A 15,739-nucleotide genomic window follows, 5' to 3' on the forward strand; every position below is an offset into this window, starting at 1 on the left:
AGTTACTGGGGGTGTGGAGCACCGAGGGCCCCCAGATCGGGAGATCTCTGGGCAGGACCGTCCTGCCTCAGGGTAATCCCTTCTTAGGAAGAGTGCTCACCCCAAGTTTGCCAAACCTCCAGAATATAGTCAACATTAGCAAATGAGGATGAGTAAGAAGAGAGGGATTTTGGCTGCTGGTGTTAAAAGTTTTCAAAGACCATTTTATGGAGTATGTCGGGGGAGCTCTTACTCAAAGCCAACTGGAGCACCAACCTGAAAAATCACGTAAAAGATGAGTTGGTGGGGCTGTGTGAAAAGAGAATGGAATTTAGAGTCCAAGATGATGGAGTTTGAACACTGATTTTCTAATGAAAGGTTTTCCTCCACTGTTCCCTCCCAAGGACTCTCCATTTCTCTCTTTTTTGGTCCTTCCAGAGAGTTCTACATATAGATAAGAACTTACTCCACACCTGACTTTTTTCACTGACCACCACATCATGGAGATTGTCCCATATCAATACATCTAGTTTCCTTCCTTATAAAAACTATATTGTATCCTATCATACAGATGTGCCAGATTGATTTAAAAACCTAATTTATCTAAGTTGTTTGCAGTCTCTCTCAGCAGTGAATTTCCTTGTCTGTTTTTCTGATTATAAAGTGCAGTTGCCTCAGAAAACATTTGGGTAAGCTCAACAATAAAATCAAATATATTTCCACACATTTTGGAAAAGCTATATTGTTCCATAGCCACGATAACAAGTAGCCACCAGAACTCCTTATAAACCAACGGATCAACAACTTGAACACACTTTTACCAGCCAATCAGTGTCAACCTTGGCTACAGAAAGCCAGTCAACCAGAGACCCATGCCAATAAATACACCTCAAATACAACCAAGCAACCAACCAACAGCTTCACCCAGGTAACCAGGCTTCTACATATGATGTTAGCCTACCTACACCTCTGAAAAGGTGCAACCCCTGAACTCCATGCTTTCAAAACCAAACCAAATCAAACTAAACCTTGTGAGCTCAACAATCCTTTCTATGCAGAGACAATGTGCCTGAGCACGCTTGCTTAGTCCTCAGTCGTGTCTGACTCTTTGCAACCCTTTGAACTGCAGCCCATCTAGGCAAGAATACTGGAGTGGGTTGCTATTTTTCTCTTCCAGGGGTCCTTCCTGATCCAGGAATCAAACTCGCATCTCTTGTGTCTTCTGCGTTGCAGGCAGATTCTTTACCTGCTGAGCCACTGGGGAAACCTGTGCCTTAGCATACCCCTCCTTTTCTATAATCATCAATAATTTAGCTTTGTCTTTTAATTTCCAGTATTGAATGAGGGAAGTTCTCATCATCCTTTGTTGCTAGAAATACTGTAAAATTATATTTTACACATTGACCTCTACACATTTATATATTTCTCATGTGTAGACTCTATTATGACTGTATACAATATGCTGTACTTTAAGGCAGATTGAAGGAATTTCTGAGTACGTTTATAAGTTTTACATTTTCATCATAAAATTTGTGCGCCTCATAAGCTTTGACTCCAGTCCATTTCCAGTCCATTTTTAGAAGTGGAAATGTTGAATATTAAGAAATAGGTATTTTGAAATTTGATGTGTACTCTCCTCTAGAGAGGTTTACCAGTTTACATAGCCCTCATCAACGAACCGGAGAAGGCAATGGCAACCCACTCCAGTACTCTTGCCTGGCAAATCCCATGGATGGAGGAGCCTGGTAGGCTGCAGTCCATGGGGTCGCACAGAGTCGGACATGACTGAAGCGACTTAGCAGCAGCAACAGCAGCAGCATCAATGAACAGGATGCTTATTTCTCTACCTCATAGTCAGTAGAGTTTTAAAGATATTTTGTGATTCTAGAACATGAAAAAAGATTTAAAGATTTTTACTTCACATTTTCTAAACTGAACTTGAATATCTGATTCTATGCATGTATATACATCTGATTCTATACATACATATATATATATAATTTGTATTTTCTGTGTGTGAGAGAGAATTGGTGGTTTATACCATGAGGACCAAATGATCTTTGAAAATTATCCTAAAGGCTGATAATTTCTCTCAATTGTAGTGATATGCCTACAGAGCTAGGAAAGTAGTGAGAATTAAGTTTTCTTTATAGTTTACCAGTAAATGTCTTATTGATCTTATTTGACAAACAAGAACAAGATCTTATTTGTCTTATTTCATTTCGGATTTTCAGAAAAAGACATTATTTGAAAAAAACAATCTTTTCAGGTACAAAGGAGGAGAAAAATTCTTTGTGTGTACTAGGGTTGAGGTGGTTCTCTGCCCCCACTTGTGTTAAGCCTCCACAAGTTAAAGTGGTTTTCTATTTTTAAAGAGCAGAGATTGCAGGTGCTCCAGAGCACAGCGCCTCTTAGCAGGTCTCTGGGGAAGATAATTGGCAGGTATCACTGAATGTCGACACAAAGTGCTGAGCGCTGCCCACTCTGAAAGATCCAGGGATGTATGAGTGCAGTAAACCTGTGGGAGGCTTGGCTCCTAGGTAACCATTTGGGGCTGTTTCTGTCTGCGGCCGGCAGTTAGGTTCTTCCCTTATTGGGGAAGTTATTTAAAGTAATATTAATAAAATTATTTGTGTGCTTCTTCTTCTTACTAAGCACTGTTGCATGCATTATTCCCCTTTGCTGTACCTTCCACTACAGAATTGTTCCTGTTTGGGGAATGGAAACAAAGTTTACATTAGCCCAAATAAATGAGAATTAAGAGGATGGTCCTGGCCATTACTCTGAGATTAGTTTAGTTGTGTTCCTTCTCTTATAAATGGAGATGCTTGTGGCACAGAGAGGTAAAGAAGGTACCAGCTTGTGTGGCTGAGATGGACGCACACATCTTTTGACTAGGAACCCTGTCTCTGCACCATAATAAGCTGAAAACCAAATACGGGAACATTTGAAAATAGCATCTCTTCAGCAGGTACTGGGAATCCATTTCTTGAGAGTGACATGATTTCCAAAGTGTAAAAATTAGTGGCAGAAAGAGAAAAGACTTAATGCAAAACTATAAAAGATTTGAATTCATTTTGAAAACTTTTCAAACTAATGCACAAGCATGGCAGGTTTAGTTCTGATTGCAAAGCTTAGGAAAGTGAAAGTCTCTCAGTTGTGTCCATCTCTCTGCAACCCTATGGACTATACAGTTCATGGAATTCTCCAGGCCAGAATACTGGAGTGGGTAACCCTTCTCTTCTCCAGGGGATCTTCCCAACCCAGGGATAGAACCCAGGTCTTCCCCATTGCATGTGGATTCTTTACCAGCTGAGTCACAAGGAAGCCCAAGAATACTGGAGTGGGTAGTCTGTCCCTTCTCCAGCAGATCTTCCCAACCCAAGAGCCGAACCAGGGTCTCCTGCATTGCAGGTGAATTCTTCAAAAACTGGCTCTCAGGAAAGCCCCAAAGCTTAGGAAAGCTTTCTAAAATGGCCTACTTTACCTTTATGTATATATAAAAAGTGTTTTAAGATTTATCTTTATTGTCTGCAATTAGCTTGTATATGTTGACTCCTTGTGCAACTTCTGTCTCAGGACCAAGCTGTTTATTTCTCTTTCCAAGGAAACACACTTAACAGTGTGAGCTCAGTGATATAGTGTCTTTGTACTTTTAAGAAATTCTGTTTTTAACTTGTACAGTAAAGCTGTCGTACTAATAAATATCCTCATACCAAAAAGTAATTTGGATCCTTGAAAGGTAAAAATTTATGTGCTCTGTGTGTGTCAGTGTTCTTGGCAATCTAACTGAGCCCCACCCCCACCATCATTGTAAATCTGACAAATCTGGCAGACCTATGGCAACTACTGAGCTGCAAATCTGCATTGTGTTTGTAAATTCTAAGATTCTTCACTTATCCTGACTTCAATATTCCATTAAGAACTCAGAAAGAACAGGCAATACATTTGAAGAAATGAGAAACAAAGTAGATTCTTAAACAAAAAAGAAGGACCCAAGAGATCAGTAGCTTAACCTTTTAATTTTTTCCTGGGAGCTAATAACCCAACTTTTAGACTCCACAGTTGTCAGTCTTAGCTTTGCAGTCACAGCTAGCCATCTCAGTGGTCCCCTGAGGGGCCACAGCACAGAGGTTTGTGCTGGCTTTGCAGCCAACCCTAGTGGCATAGTCAGATTCTTGATTGTTAAGAATGCCTTCCTTCTCTAAATTGCTCATTTTTATTGCACCTAATAGTTTATGTGTATCCATTTTAAAATTGACACTGTGTTTTTACCACAGGCCAAATACTGTCTTTTCTGATGGCCTGCTAAAAAGCAGGAACTGGGTTAAGGGTGTGTATTCAACAGCGAGCAAAACGGATACTCATGGGGTTTATGATAGGATGTGTGGGAGAGAGAGAGGTTAATTAAGTCACACCCTCCCCACCCGCCACATGTAGAGTTATAATCTCCAGTGAGCATGCTGAAGGAAAGGAATAAGGTGCCCTGAGAAAATGGGAAGCTCCGGGGTGTATGCTCTGGGCAGTGTTTTGCTTTCGTGTGCATTATTCTTTTAATCTTCACGTCAAGTCTTTGATCCTGGCGCTTTTCTCCTCACTTTGCAGATGCGGAAAGGGAAACATGGAAGAGGTTAGGCTGCTTCATGTGCTGTGCCTGCGATGCTCACGGGAACGAGAATGAAAGGGAAGTGAGGATTGGTTGGTGTACAAGCGTGAAGGTGGAGCTCTTTCAAATAATCCCATTCTTCATTTGCCCCTTTTGGAAATTTTGTGTCAGTGCATCCCCTGAAAAGATAAGCTCTTATTATTACAGCTTTGAACTTATAGGAAAATAGTTCAAAGTGTTTGCGACAAAACCAGCTCCTGACAAATACTTTGTTGTTGTTTAGTTGCTAAATCATGTCCGACCCTTTCGCAGCTCTATAGACTGTAGCCCGCCAGGTTCCTCTGTCATGGGATTCTCCAGACAAGAATACTGGAGTGGGTTGCCATTTCCTTCTCCAGGGGATCTTCCTGACCCAGGAATCGAACCTGCGTCTCCTGCTGGCTGGCCAATTCTTTACCACTGAGCCACCTGGAAAGCCCTCCAGCAAATACACACGTGTAATTGAACAATATAATTCTCCTTCATCATCTCTATGCAGTTCTTCGGTTTTCTGGATTAGCTGCTGCACAGTTTAACATTCAGCCTAACTTGGGATGCAACTGCTCCCAAGGTTAGAACAGAGTTAATGTTTGGTCCACTGGTGGCAACCCAGCAGCATTGCCATCCCCTGAGATCTTGTTAGAAATAGAATTATTTATTGGGCACCACACTAGGCCTGTTAAATTTAAATCGCTGAGGACTGGGCCCAGCAATCTGCATTTTAACCACCTCTCCAGGTGATTCTTAAGCATAATAAAATTTGACCAGCATTGCCCTTCAGAATGTGGAGGAGTGCTAATACTAGCCTAAAGGTAAATCTGCAACCATATGATACAAAAGAGAATCCACGTAGATCAATGAATAAATATCAGCTAGTCTACATACTGAAAATAGTAGAGCTGGAAGGATGCATTAAGATTCACTGGTGAGGCAACTTTTTTTAATTTATGGAGAAACTGAAAAGGGTAAGCATGTGGTATAAAATATATACTGATGCATTTTTTTATAACATCTGTTTTATTCTTCCTACCATGTTCTTTAATAAATCAGATAACAAGCTGTATTCTGGTTTACGGTCGTTGTCGAGAGAATGAGAGGTGGGTCAGTAAGCTTACTATGTCTGTTTTATATTTCTTGCTCAGAGATCAAGATGAGAACTTTGTGAGAAATCATGCGTAGATCTCATACAAACATCACCTCTCGGGGAAGAACTCCAGGTGGATGATCACTGAAGTAATTTCCTTGTAACTGACAATTGCAGTGGGGTCTGACCCTGGATTTAAGCGTAGATTGGCAGATTAATAATAATCACATTAGTTTTTCAAAATGCCCCTCCAACCATCATCCCAGTTTTTCAGCTTATTTTCTCCAATTTTCATGTTTGCTTTCACCTCCATACAAACGGATCTGGAAATATAGCTGCTGTTTATTTATTTGGTAGTTTACAAAACATGCCAATGTGCCTCTGGGCATGAGTACAATATAAATCACAGCCATAAATAAATGACAGAACAACAAAAGCAAAAGTAAGTAAAAGCTGACACTCATATGCCTGTGTAATAAGTCTTTCTTATCCGAGAAAAATGGAGTCAATCCTATATACATACATCTCTCTGATTTGTGGGTATTCACACTTTTTTTTTTTTTTCAATAAAAAAATTGACTTAATGCCATGATTAGCTAGCTAACAGAAAAAAATAGTGTAAGAAATAACTCTTCTAACATAGTTCCAATACTTGCATTCAGGTGAGGGAATATGATTTATTTAAGCTTCTCTTTTCACTTTTCCATATTTTCTGGCATGAATAATAATACTAATGATATGTGCCGAGTGCTCAGTCCTGTCTGACTCTTTGTGACTCCTTGGACTGTAGCCGCCAGGCTCCTCTGTCCATGGGATTTCCCAGGCAAGGATACTGGAGTGGGTTGTCATGCCCTCCTCCAGGGGATATTCCTGACCCACAGATCGAATCTGCATCTCCTGCATTCCAGGCAGTTTCTGCATTCCAATCACCAGGGAATAGCCGCTACATGTATTCAGTGCTGTACCGTGTCATTTAATTTTCACAATAAGCTTATAGGGGCATTGTGAGTTTACTGTAAAGGCTTCCATAAATTCACAGCGTCTGAATAATTTGCCGGAGCTACTCAGTTAAGAAGGAATGGGACTGGAATTGGACCCCAAATCTGCCTGGCTCAAGTCTCCTGGCATATTCCTCAGCAGGCCTTGCTCCTTCCTTTCACTCCCAGCCCTGTGGGGGTCCCATTCACTTCTTGCTAGTAACGATCTGCAATCCTGGATATGGTCTTCTAGATAAATGCTTCCTCCCCATGCCACTGGCACATTTATTTCTCTTACCCTGAGGTCAGCCCACCATCACACTCAGCTGCAGAGGCAAAGCTGACAAACTGAAGCCCTGAGATGGGGTGCTGAAAGGAACTTACAGCCTGAGATGAGAAAAACTGCATATGAAGTGGGACTTCCTTTGTGAGCTTAGGGACATGAAACCTCTCCCAAGATGTTCCCAAGTCCTAACCTTGCTTCCTCATCTCAGGTCCACCTCTCCCTGCTGCTGCTTCTGCCTTTGGCCATTCCCATACATCTTTCTCAGGAAACCTCGCCATGGTGGGGCCCCCCCCCCCCCGGGATGGGGGGAGGGGTTATCCCAAGGTTAATTACCCCTTTTATTATAAGTACCTCTTCCTGCATCTGAGTTACTGAAGTTAGAATCGTGTCCCGGGGTCGGCTACAGAACTATCTGGGGTAGACTTGTGAGTGACATCACAGTTTCTTCATGATGTGTACATTTTTGTTGTTGTCGTTTGGAACAATATGATAAGTAATGTGGTCACTGTGTAGCTGAGGATAATGTACTTTGAAATCAGTGTATCAGGGACTCTCATCTGAGCTTCTCTATTGAGGATATGAGGGAAAGAGCTTGTTGGGAGTTGAAGAGACTGGTCTAGACTTCAGGCAATTGAGTTGCAGTTCATTAGCAGATTGGGCTGCACTCTACGGAAGGCAGGAGATAGACAAAGTGGACCCCTTTCTCTGTCTCAGCTCAGCACTGGTCTGATGATGTCTCTTTGGAGTCCAAAGCTGAGCTGAGCTTGCAGCCACAGGCATCTGCAAATGTGGTTGGCCAGAGGTCCTTTTCTGTGTGTTATCTGGATAAAGAAAAGGGTAGAAAGAATCTCTCAAAGCTTTGGACACAGATCATATACATAAACAAAGACAATGCTTTTGATGCTGCACTGAACAGAGTCAGTCTGGAGCGGGACATGGTGGGTAGGGGTCTGTCAAGGATCTCAGGTACCAGGGGCCCTCCCTCACATCTGAGAGAACTTATTCTTCCTAGAGGATACGAAGGAGGAAGAATCTGGAGCATGGGTTTAGTTCCCCCAGATGGACCCTCAGACCTCCATTATGTCTCAGCCAATTGCTCGAAAAAAAGCCTCTCCCTGGCACACACCAAGGCTGGCAAAGCAGATACAGGAATCTAGTAGACAAGTCTCTCCAATTGCTCCCAATCAGTATTCCATTGCAAGGGAGCTCCTCTTTCCTTCTTAACTATCCTGTACTGATTTTTTTTTTTTTAATTTGGTGGCCCTGAAAAGAAAGTGCTGATGACAGAAAGGAAGATGAGGAAGAGAGTGATGGCTGTTTGGAACTGAAATTAGGGATAATCTAAAGATAAAAAGTCAGATTCACCGGTGGATCGAATAGATGGTGTGAGCGAATCCACACTACACTTAAGACAGAAGAAAAACGATTCATGGAACTTTCTGCTTAGCACATGCATCAGGGTGAAAACTGTTCAAGTATAAATATCACCAAGACTATTGGAATGTGAAACACCTGTGGAGGGGAAGTCTAAGCGATTCTTAACCATCTGCATGGGTGGGAGGGGGGCACGAGAGGAAAGAAAATGGGACCCGTTTAAATAATGTGCTCACATTTCTGGGGACTCTTAAGGTCCTGAGTTCTATTCGGAATACCAGGAAATTAGTCTACTAGCTTCTAACTTTGAAAAATGGTAGTAAGGACAATCATGGACTTATTTTTGTGTCTGAACTGTTGTAGTTTGTCCCTTCTCAGTTATGACTTTGGGCAAATTAGTTACTCTTTGTGCCTAGTTTCCTCATTCGTCAAAACAAGGGTCATAATAGTCTAATTCTGCTCTCACAGGGTAAGGGGATGTCTGTGATGTATTTAGAATAGTGCCGGCATGTGGTAAGCCCTCAGTGTTAGATGTCATGATTATAACTGGCTTTATCATCCCAGCTACCTCCTCCCTTTGGTTTTCGGCTCAGCAGTCATTCAGATGATGCAGATTCGGTAAGGCTTCCACTCTCCCTAGTCCGAAAGCCAAGTTGGGTAGCTGCTGCTGCTGCTGCTGCTGCTAAGTCGCCTCAGTCGTGTCCGACTCTGTGCGATCCCACAGATGGCAGCCCACCAGGCTCCCCCGTCCCTGGGATTCTCCAGGCAAGAATACTGGAGTGGGTTGCCATTTCCTTCTCCAATGCATGAGAGTGAAAAGTGAAAGTGAAGTCGCTCAGTCGTGTCCGACTCTTCGAGACCCCATGAACTGCAGCCTACCAGGCTCCTCCGTTCATGGGATTTTCCAGGCAAAAGTACTGGAGTGGGGTGCCATTGCCTTCTCCAAGTTGGGTAGACCTCACAGCAAATCAGTCATTTTCAGATGGCTCAACTTGACTTGGAGTTAGAGGGTAAGTGGCCTTGCCTTTGCTGAAAGGTTGTTAATCAGTGAAGACTTCCAGCATGTGACTGAGGCCTCTATGTAAGATGAGACGAGACCGCCTGATCCATGAATTCCCTAAATTTAGTCATGACCAAGGCTTAGATTTCCTGGCTTTGTGGTGAATCAAATTTTGACTTTTTCTGCAGTTAGCTGGGGCTGGGTTTTTGAGCCCCACGTTAATGTGGGGGAAGTACTGCCGATGTGTTTTGTGTCTGCTTGTTTGGTTTAAGGAACAGAGAATTCTTGGTTTCTTGGGAGTATGGTGGAAATTCTAAGTTCATTATATTGTCCTTGTAGAGATGCTTTATGAGTCATTTTCATCCATCGTTTACATTTTAGTATGAATCCAACTTAACAACTGAAAGCATCTGAAGGCTGAACAAGCTTTTCTGACAGAAAGATAAAGACGTCCAAGCGCTACTTGGGAGGGTTTTGGGTAGCACAAAAATAGTGCCATCAAGGCAGGGCTTGAGAAGGCAAAAAGAAATGAGGAAGGCAGGAGAATGTTTTGAGGAGGCTGGAAGCAGGAGAGGCAGAATGATACAGGGAGGGGCAGGGTGCCCCAGAATACAAGCGTTCTGTGGTCTTCACCCCAGAAACTCGAGACAGCGCCAACTTTTTAAAGAATTTCTGATTCCCAGGGACTTCCAGGGCACAAATCAAAGCCGTAAGAAGAGCAGGGTACTTAGATGAAAGAGAGAGACAATAGACAGCCAAAGGGGAGAAAAAGCCCTGGGAGGGAATAAGGGGGCAGTCAGAGAGGCCATGTCAGGAACTTAGGACCAAGTGGGAGGTGGAGTGGTAGTGGGGAAATAGATGAGACGGAGAAGGCAATGGCACCCCACTCCAGTACTCTTGCCTGGGAAATCCCATGGATGGAGGAGCCTGGTAGGGATCACTAAGAGTCAGACACGACTGAGCGACTTCACTTTCACTTTTCACTTTCATGCATTGGAGAAGGAAATGGCAGCACACTCCTGTTCTTGCCTGGAGAACCCCAGGGATGGGGGAGCCTGGTGGGCTGCCGTCTCTGGGGTCGCACAGAGTTGGACACGACTGAGGCGACTCAGCAGCAGCAGCAGCAGCAGGGATTCCATAAAGCCTGGCTGTGTCCAATCCAGTCTCTAGGGAAGCTCATTCTTGTCAAGTCAGCCTGCTTGGTTAAGGATATTGTCTTCAAGGAATCTACATGGATTTACAATCCTTGCTTCCTCCCTGCAGTTCATTCTGTCAGGAGATGACAGATTTAGAATACATAAATTGGTGCAGAATTTGAAAAGTTTCCTTTATGGTAAATGAGTGTGTGACTGAGGGAGACTCCCGTCAGAAGGACTGCTTCTTTTTCATACCCGCCTGCAGCAGAAGACCGATTTCTCTTTGGAGAAGACAGCCTGTAACTGGGTTTGGAGGCCCCATCCGTTGACGCCAGAGCTAACTGGGTAGGCTAGGTGGCTGGTGGAGGCAGGCGTCAACTTGGGGATGAGACTCCCTGGCCCTCCCGACCCACGTCTAGCGAAATGGTTCACCATCCAGCAGCCAGTATGTTTTCAACTCCCAGTTAGGTGACGGGAGATGAACGTGGTCATTTGGGCCAGCCGGTCGGGTCGCAGGCGTGTCCTCGGACTTCTCCCTTAGATCACCGCCCCCCGCCCCGCCCCCGGCCATGCTACTGTCGGGAAAACTGCCCAGGAGGAAAGAGCTCAGGACTTGGGACGTGTGTTCCAACGTGGGCGCCGGGGAGCCCTAGAACCTCCCCACAAGAGCGAGTGCCCACCCAGCAAAGCGCGGGCCGGGGCAGCTTCCAAACCGACGCCCACGCGGGGCCCGCTGAACAGCAGGTGTCACGGTTCCCCAGCCAGCTCCGGGCGCCTCGCGCGCTCTCTAAACTTGTGCGCTCGGAGCCGCGGCCCCGCGGGGCGCCTGCACCCTCCTGCTCATTGACAGCGCGGCCCAGTGTGCCGGGGGCCCCCGCGTGGGGTGGGGGGCTGCGCGGGCGCCGGGGGTAACCCCAGCCGGCGGGCACCTCCCCGGTGGGCGCGCGAACCCGCGGCGGAGGTGAGGCCGGCGCCGGCGCCTCCAAGCCCCGCCCCTTCCCGCGGCTGGGGTGTGGGAGCGCCGGGCGGCGCGGCTGGAGGCGGAGGCGCTCGCAGCGTGGCCGCGGCTGCGGCTCCCGTGCGGATCCTGGCTCGCCGGCACGACCGCGTGCGGCTCTGCTTCGTCACCCAGGAGCAGCTCTGCGCCGCGGGGCCGCTCTCGCTCCCCTATCCGAACTCTCTGCGGCTGGAGGCGCCCCCGGCGGGGGAGGAGGCGGATGCGACGGGGACCGACGGTGAGCTGCTGGCGAGTCCGAAGGGCTCCAAAGGGGCGGCCCTGGGCCGGCGCGCGGGGGGTGGGGGCAGAGGGCTGCGGGGTGCGCTCAGGCCCGGGGTCGCGTCTCCTGGTCCTGAGAGGGTGTGCGCCCCCTCCCCACGAAGGCTTGGCTTGGGGGACTGCCGGGCTATCGCGCCAGTTCCCCAAAGGCCCACGTGCTTCCAGTTGGGTCTTAATTGCCTTCAGAGAAACTTTGGCGCTCTGGGCAGGCGGGCTCTGCGCACTAGTCTTGGCCGTAACTTGTAGACGTCAGAAGCGAGGCGGGTGATTTCCTCGCTGGGAACCTCTGTCTCTCTCCTTCCATGCCTCGCTGCCTTTCGAAGGCAGTGGGCCACCACCCCTCCCGGTCTGAAGCTTTCTTGGGGGCTAAGTTCTGAGCTGGAAGGACTGAGCCGGGTGTGCAGAGTCTAACGGCAGCAGTTTCGGTTCCAGAGGCGACTTTACCGAAGACGCGCAAGTGCCAGTCGCCTGGCTTCCTTGAGTCGAGGAGTATGAAGGGAATGCTTCTGATCTTTGCGGGATCTTAGACGTTTTGAGAATTCAAGGAAACCTTTAAAACCTGGCCCCACAGAATGTGTGTACACGCCCACCACACTTTGCTTATGACTATGGGGTTGGGGGGCGGGGGTCACAGCTCTTTTCTGCAGCTCATATTAAGTCACCAGTTTTAATAAGTGTAGGAAATAGATCCTGAGGCAGCTGCAAGTCTGGAGACTGCTGAGGTTCCTTCTGACCCTAACATCTAAGATGTTGAGTCGAGTTTAGAGTGTTCTGCGTTGTGATTTAGTTCCAGTAGGAATTTCAAGAACTGTCTTTCTGCTCCTCAGTGATAAGTGTGATCCCGGCTCACTGCTATATCTCTGAAGCCTTAGAACAGACCCAGGCACATAGTTCGCACTGAAAACATGCTTGCTGTGGAATAATAAAACCCTTCACGTGTGTCTTCTCTCTTTACTGTAGGCTGGAATGATGAAGTTTGGGTCTTTAAAAAAGAAGTATTAAAGGCTGAGTATTATTCCATTGTGTGTATATAGCTCATCTTCTTTATCCATTCCTCTAGGTTGTCTCCATGTCTTGGCTGTTGTAAACAGTGCTGCAGTGAACGCTGGGGGGCGTGTATCTTTTTGCACCGTGTTTTTCTCTGGATATGTGCCCAGGAGTGGGATTGCAGGTCATATAATAGCTCTGATTTTAGTTTTTTAAGGAACCATACTGTTCTCTATAGTGGCTATATCAATTTACATTCTTCCCAACAGTGCAAGAGAGTTCTTTTCGCTCCACGCTCTCTCCAGCATTTGTTGTTTGTGGGTTTTTTTTTGTTTTGATGGTAACCATTCTGACTGGAATGACGTGATATCTCATTGTAGTTTCGATTTGCATTTCTCTAAAGCCATTAAATTAAAAGCCATGAGCTTTCTCAAACTCATGTCCATTGAGTGGGTGATGCCATCCAACCATCTCATCCTCTGTTGTCCCCTTCTCCTCCCGCCTTCAATCTTTCCCAGCATCAGGGTCTTTTCCAGTGAGTCAGTTCTTTGCATCAGGTGGCCAAAGTGTTGGGGTTTCAGCATCAGCACCAGTCCTTTCAATGAGTATTCAGAACTGATTTAGGACTGAGTCCCTTGACTGTTCACCTGAAACTATCACGGCATTGTTAATCGGCTATACTCCAATACAAAATATTTTTGTTATTAAAAAATACATAAAAATTTTTTTTAAATGAAGTGAAAGTTTTTCAGCTGTCTCCAACTCTTTGCAGCTCCATGGACTGTAGCCTGTCAGGCTCCTCCGTCCATGGAATTCTCCAGGCAAGAATACTCGAATGAGTAGCCATTCCCTTCTCCAGGGGATCTTCCTGACCCAGGGATCGAATTGCATTACAGGCAGATTCTTTACCATCTGCCTGGGAATCCCCCGCCACACACACAGATTTTTTTTTAAAGAAATATTAAATATCATTTGACCAGTGTCTTAGGAAGCTTGAGATTTGGCTAGAGATCAGAAGCCTTACTCAAGCGACTCGTGGATCTCTTTTTTGGATATAAGAAGGAAAAGGAGCTGGTTTCAGTGTTTCGCTGGGGAATTCCGAAACTCAAGGTGCCAGAAAGAAATTCAGTTTGCCTATTACAGTGATTTTGTTTAATCTGTAGTCATGCATATAGAGGAACAGAAGAGCAGATTTGAGATAAACATGGTACTTGGTGTCTTGTGGCTTTCCCACAAATGTGCTTTTTTTTAAAATTAAAAAAAAATTTTTTTTATTTATTTTTTATTTTACTTTACAATTCTGTATTGGTTTTGCCATACATTGACATGAATCCACCACGGGTGTACATGCGTTCCCAAACATGAACCCCCCTCCCACCCCCCTCCCCACAACATCTCTCTGGGTCATCCCCGCGTACCAGCCCCAAGCGTGCCATATCCTGCATCGGACATAGACTGGCAATTTGATTCTTACATGATATTATACATGTTTCAATGCCATTCTCCCAAATCATCTCACCCTCTCCCTCTCCCACTGAGTCCAAAAGTCCGCTATACACATCTGTGTCTTTTTTGCTGTCCTGCATACAGGGTCATCATTGCCATCTTTCTAAATTCCATATATAGGTGTTAGTATACTGTATTGGTGTTTTTCTTTCTGGCTTACTTCACTCTGTATAATCGGCTCCAGTTTCGTCCATCTCATCAGAACAGATTCAAATGTATTCTTTTTAACGGCTGAGTAATACTCCATTGTGTATAAGTACCACAGCTTTCTTATCCATTCATCTGCTGATGGACATCTAGGTTGTTTCCATGTCCTGGCTATTATAAACAGTGCTGCGATGAACATTGGGGTACATGTGTCTCTTTCAATTCTGGTTTCCTCTGTGTGTATGCCCAGCAGTGGGATTGCTGGGTCATAAGGCAGTTCTAGTTGCAATTTTTTAAGGAATCTCCACACTGTTCTCCATAGTGGCTGTACTAGTTTACATTCCCACCAACAGTGTAGGAGGGTTCCCTTCTCTCCACACCCTCTCCAGCATTTATTGCTTGCAGATTTTTGGATCGCAGACATTCTGACTGGTGTGAAGTGGTACCTCATTGTGGTTTTGATTTGCATTTCTCTAATAATGAGTGATGTTGAGCATCTTTTCATGTGTTTGTTAGCCATCCGTATGTCTTCTTTGGAGAAATGTCCATTTAGTTCTTTGGCCCATTTTTTGATTGGGTCGTTTATTTTTCTGGAATTGAGCTGCAGGAGTTGCTACAAATGTGCTTTAAAAGAAATATCAGAGGTTCAACGTGACTGAAGTTATAGTTTCCTGAGAGCACACCCGATGCCTGGCCTATGAGGGTATAATCATCTTACAGAGAGGAATAAGCTTCCCTCAATGAACAGATCAAATCTGGAGATGACCTCTTTGGTATGCAGTAAACCAAGTTAATGGAAACAGAAGGAATAATTAAAGCTAAGGCGAGCAGTCACTGCCACAGGATTTTGACTCAGTTCCTAGTGAAAGATTCACTAACAAAGAGGCAGAGAACTCACTCTCCTAACAACTTGAGTCCTAAAATGCGTTCTGCACATGAATGCAGTTACTTAAGTTTGCTGCTCTTTTATGGAGAGTTTTTGGAGAACAATTCTTGAGATTTTTTTTTTTTTTTTTTTTTACGTAGTTCATTTTACTGTATAACCAACTAGACTCCTGTGGATGGTGGTTGGGCAGAGCAGCTTACCAACAAATTCTAAAGAATGTCAGAAGGGAGACTGTGCTGTGCTTAGTCGCTCAGTTGTGTCCCACTCTTTGCAACCCCATAGACTATAGGCCCATCAGGCTCCTCTGTCCATGGGGAGTCTCCAGGCAGGAATACTGGAGTGGATTGCCATGCCCTCCTCCAGGGGATCTTCCCAACCCAGGGATCGAACCCAGGTCTCCCTCATTGTAGGTGGATTCTTTACTGTCTGAGCCACCAGGGAAGCCCGAAGGAAGAC

The 15,739-nt window shown here is 45.3% G+C and overlaps 1 protein-coding gene across 1 annotated transcript in view; it reads left to right on the plus strand.

The window, feature by feature from the left end:
- The first annotated feature begins 213 nt into the window (after positions 1 to 213).
- Positions 214 to 15,739, plus strand: part of LOC120862727 (histone-arginine methyltransferase CARM1-like) — a 265,923-nt gene continuing 250,397 nt past the window's right edge. Inside the window, 4 exon segments of the mRNA XM_040239169.1 lie at positions 214 to 267; positions 8,910 to 8,963; positions 10,950 to 11,276; positions 11,332 to 11,992. Coding sequence (XP_040095103.1) covers positions 214 to 267; positions 8,910 to 8,963; positions 10,950 to 11,276; positions 11,332 to 11,992 — 1,096 coding nt within the window.

Source organism: Oryx dammah, unplaced genomic scaffold, assembly GCF_014754425.2.
Source record: "Oryx dammah isolate SB20612 unplaced genomic scaffold, SCBI_Odam_1.1 HiC_scaffold_1, whole genome shotgun sequence".
In the NCBI taxonomy this organism is placed as follows: domain Eukaryota; kingdom Metazoa; phylum Chordata; class Mammalia; order Artiodactyla; family Bovidae; genus Oryx; species Oryx dammah.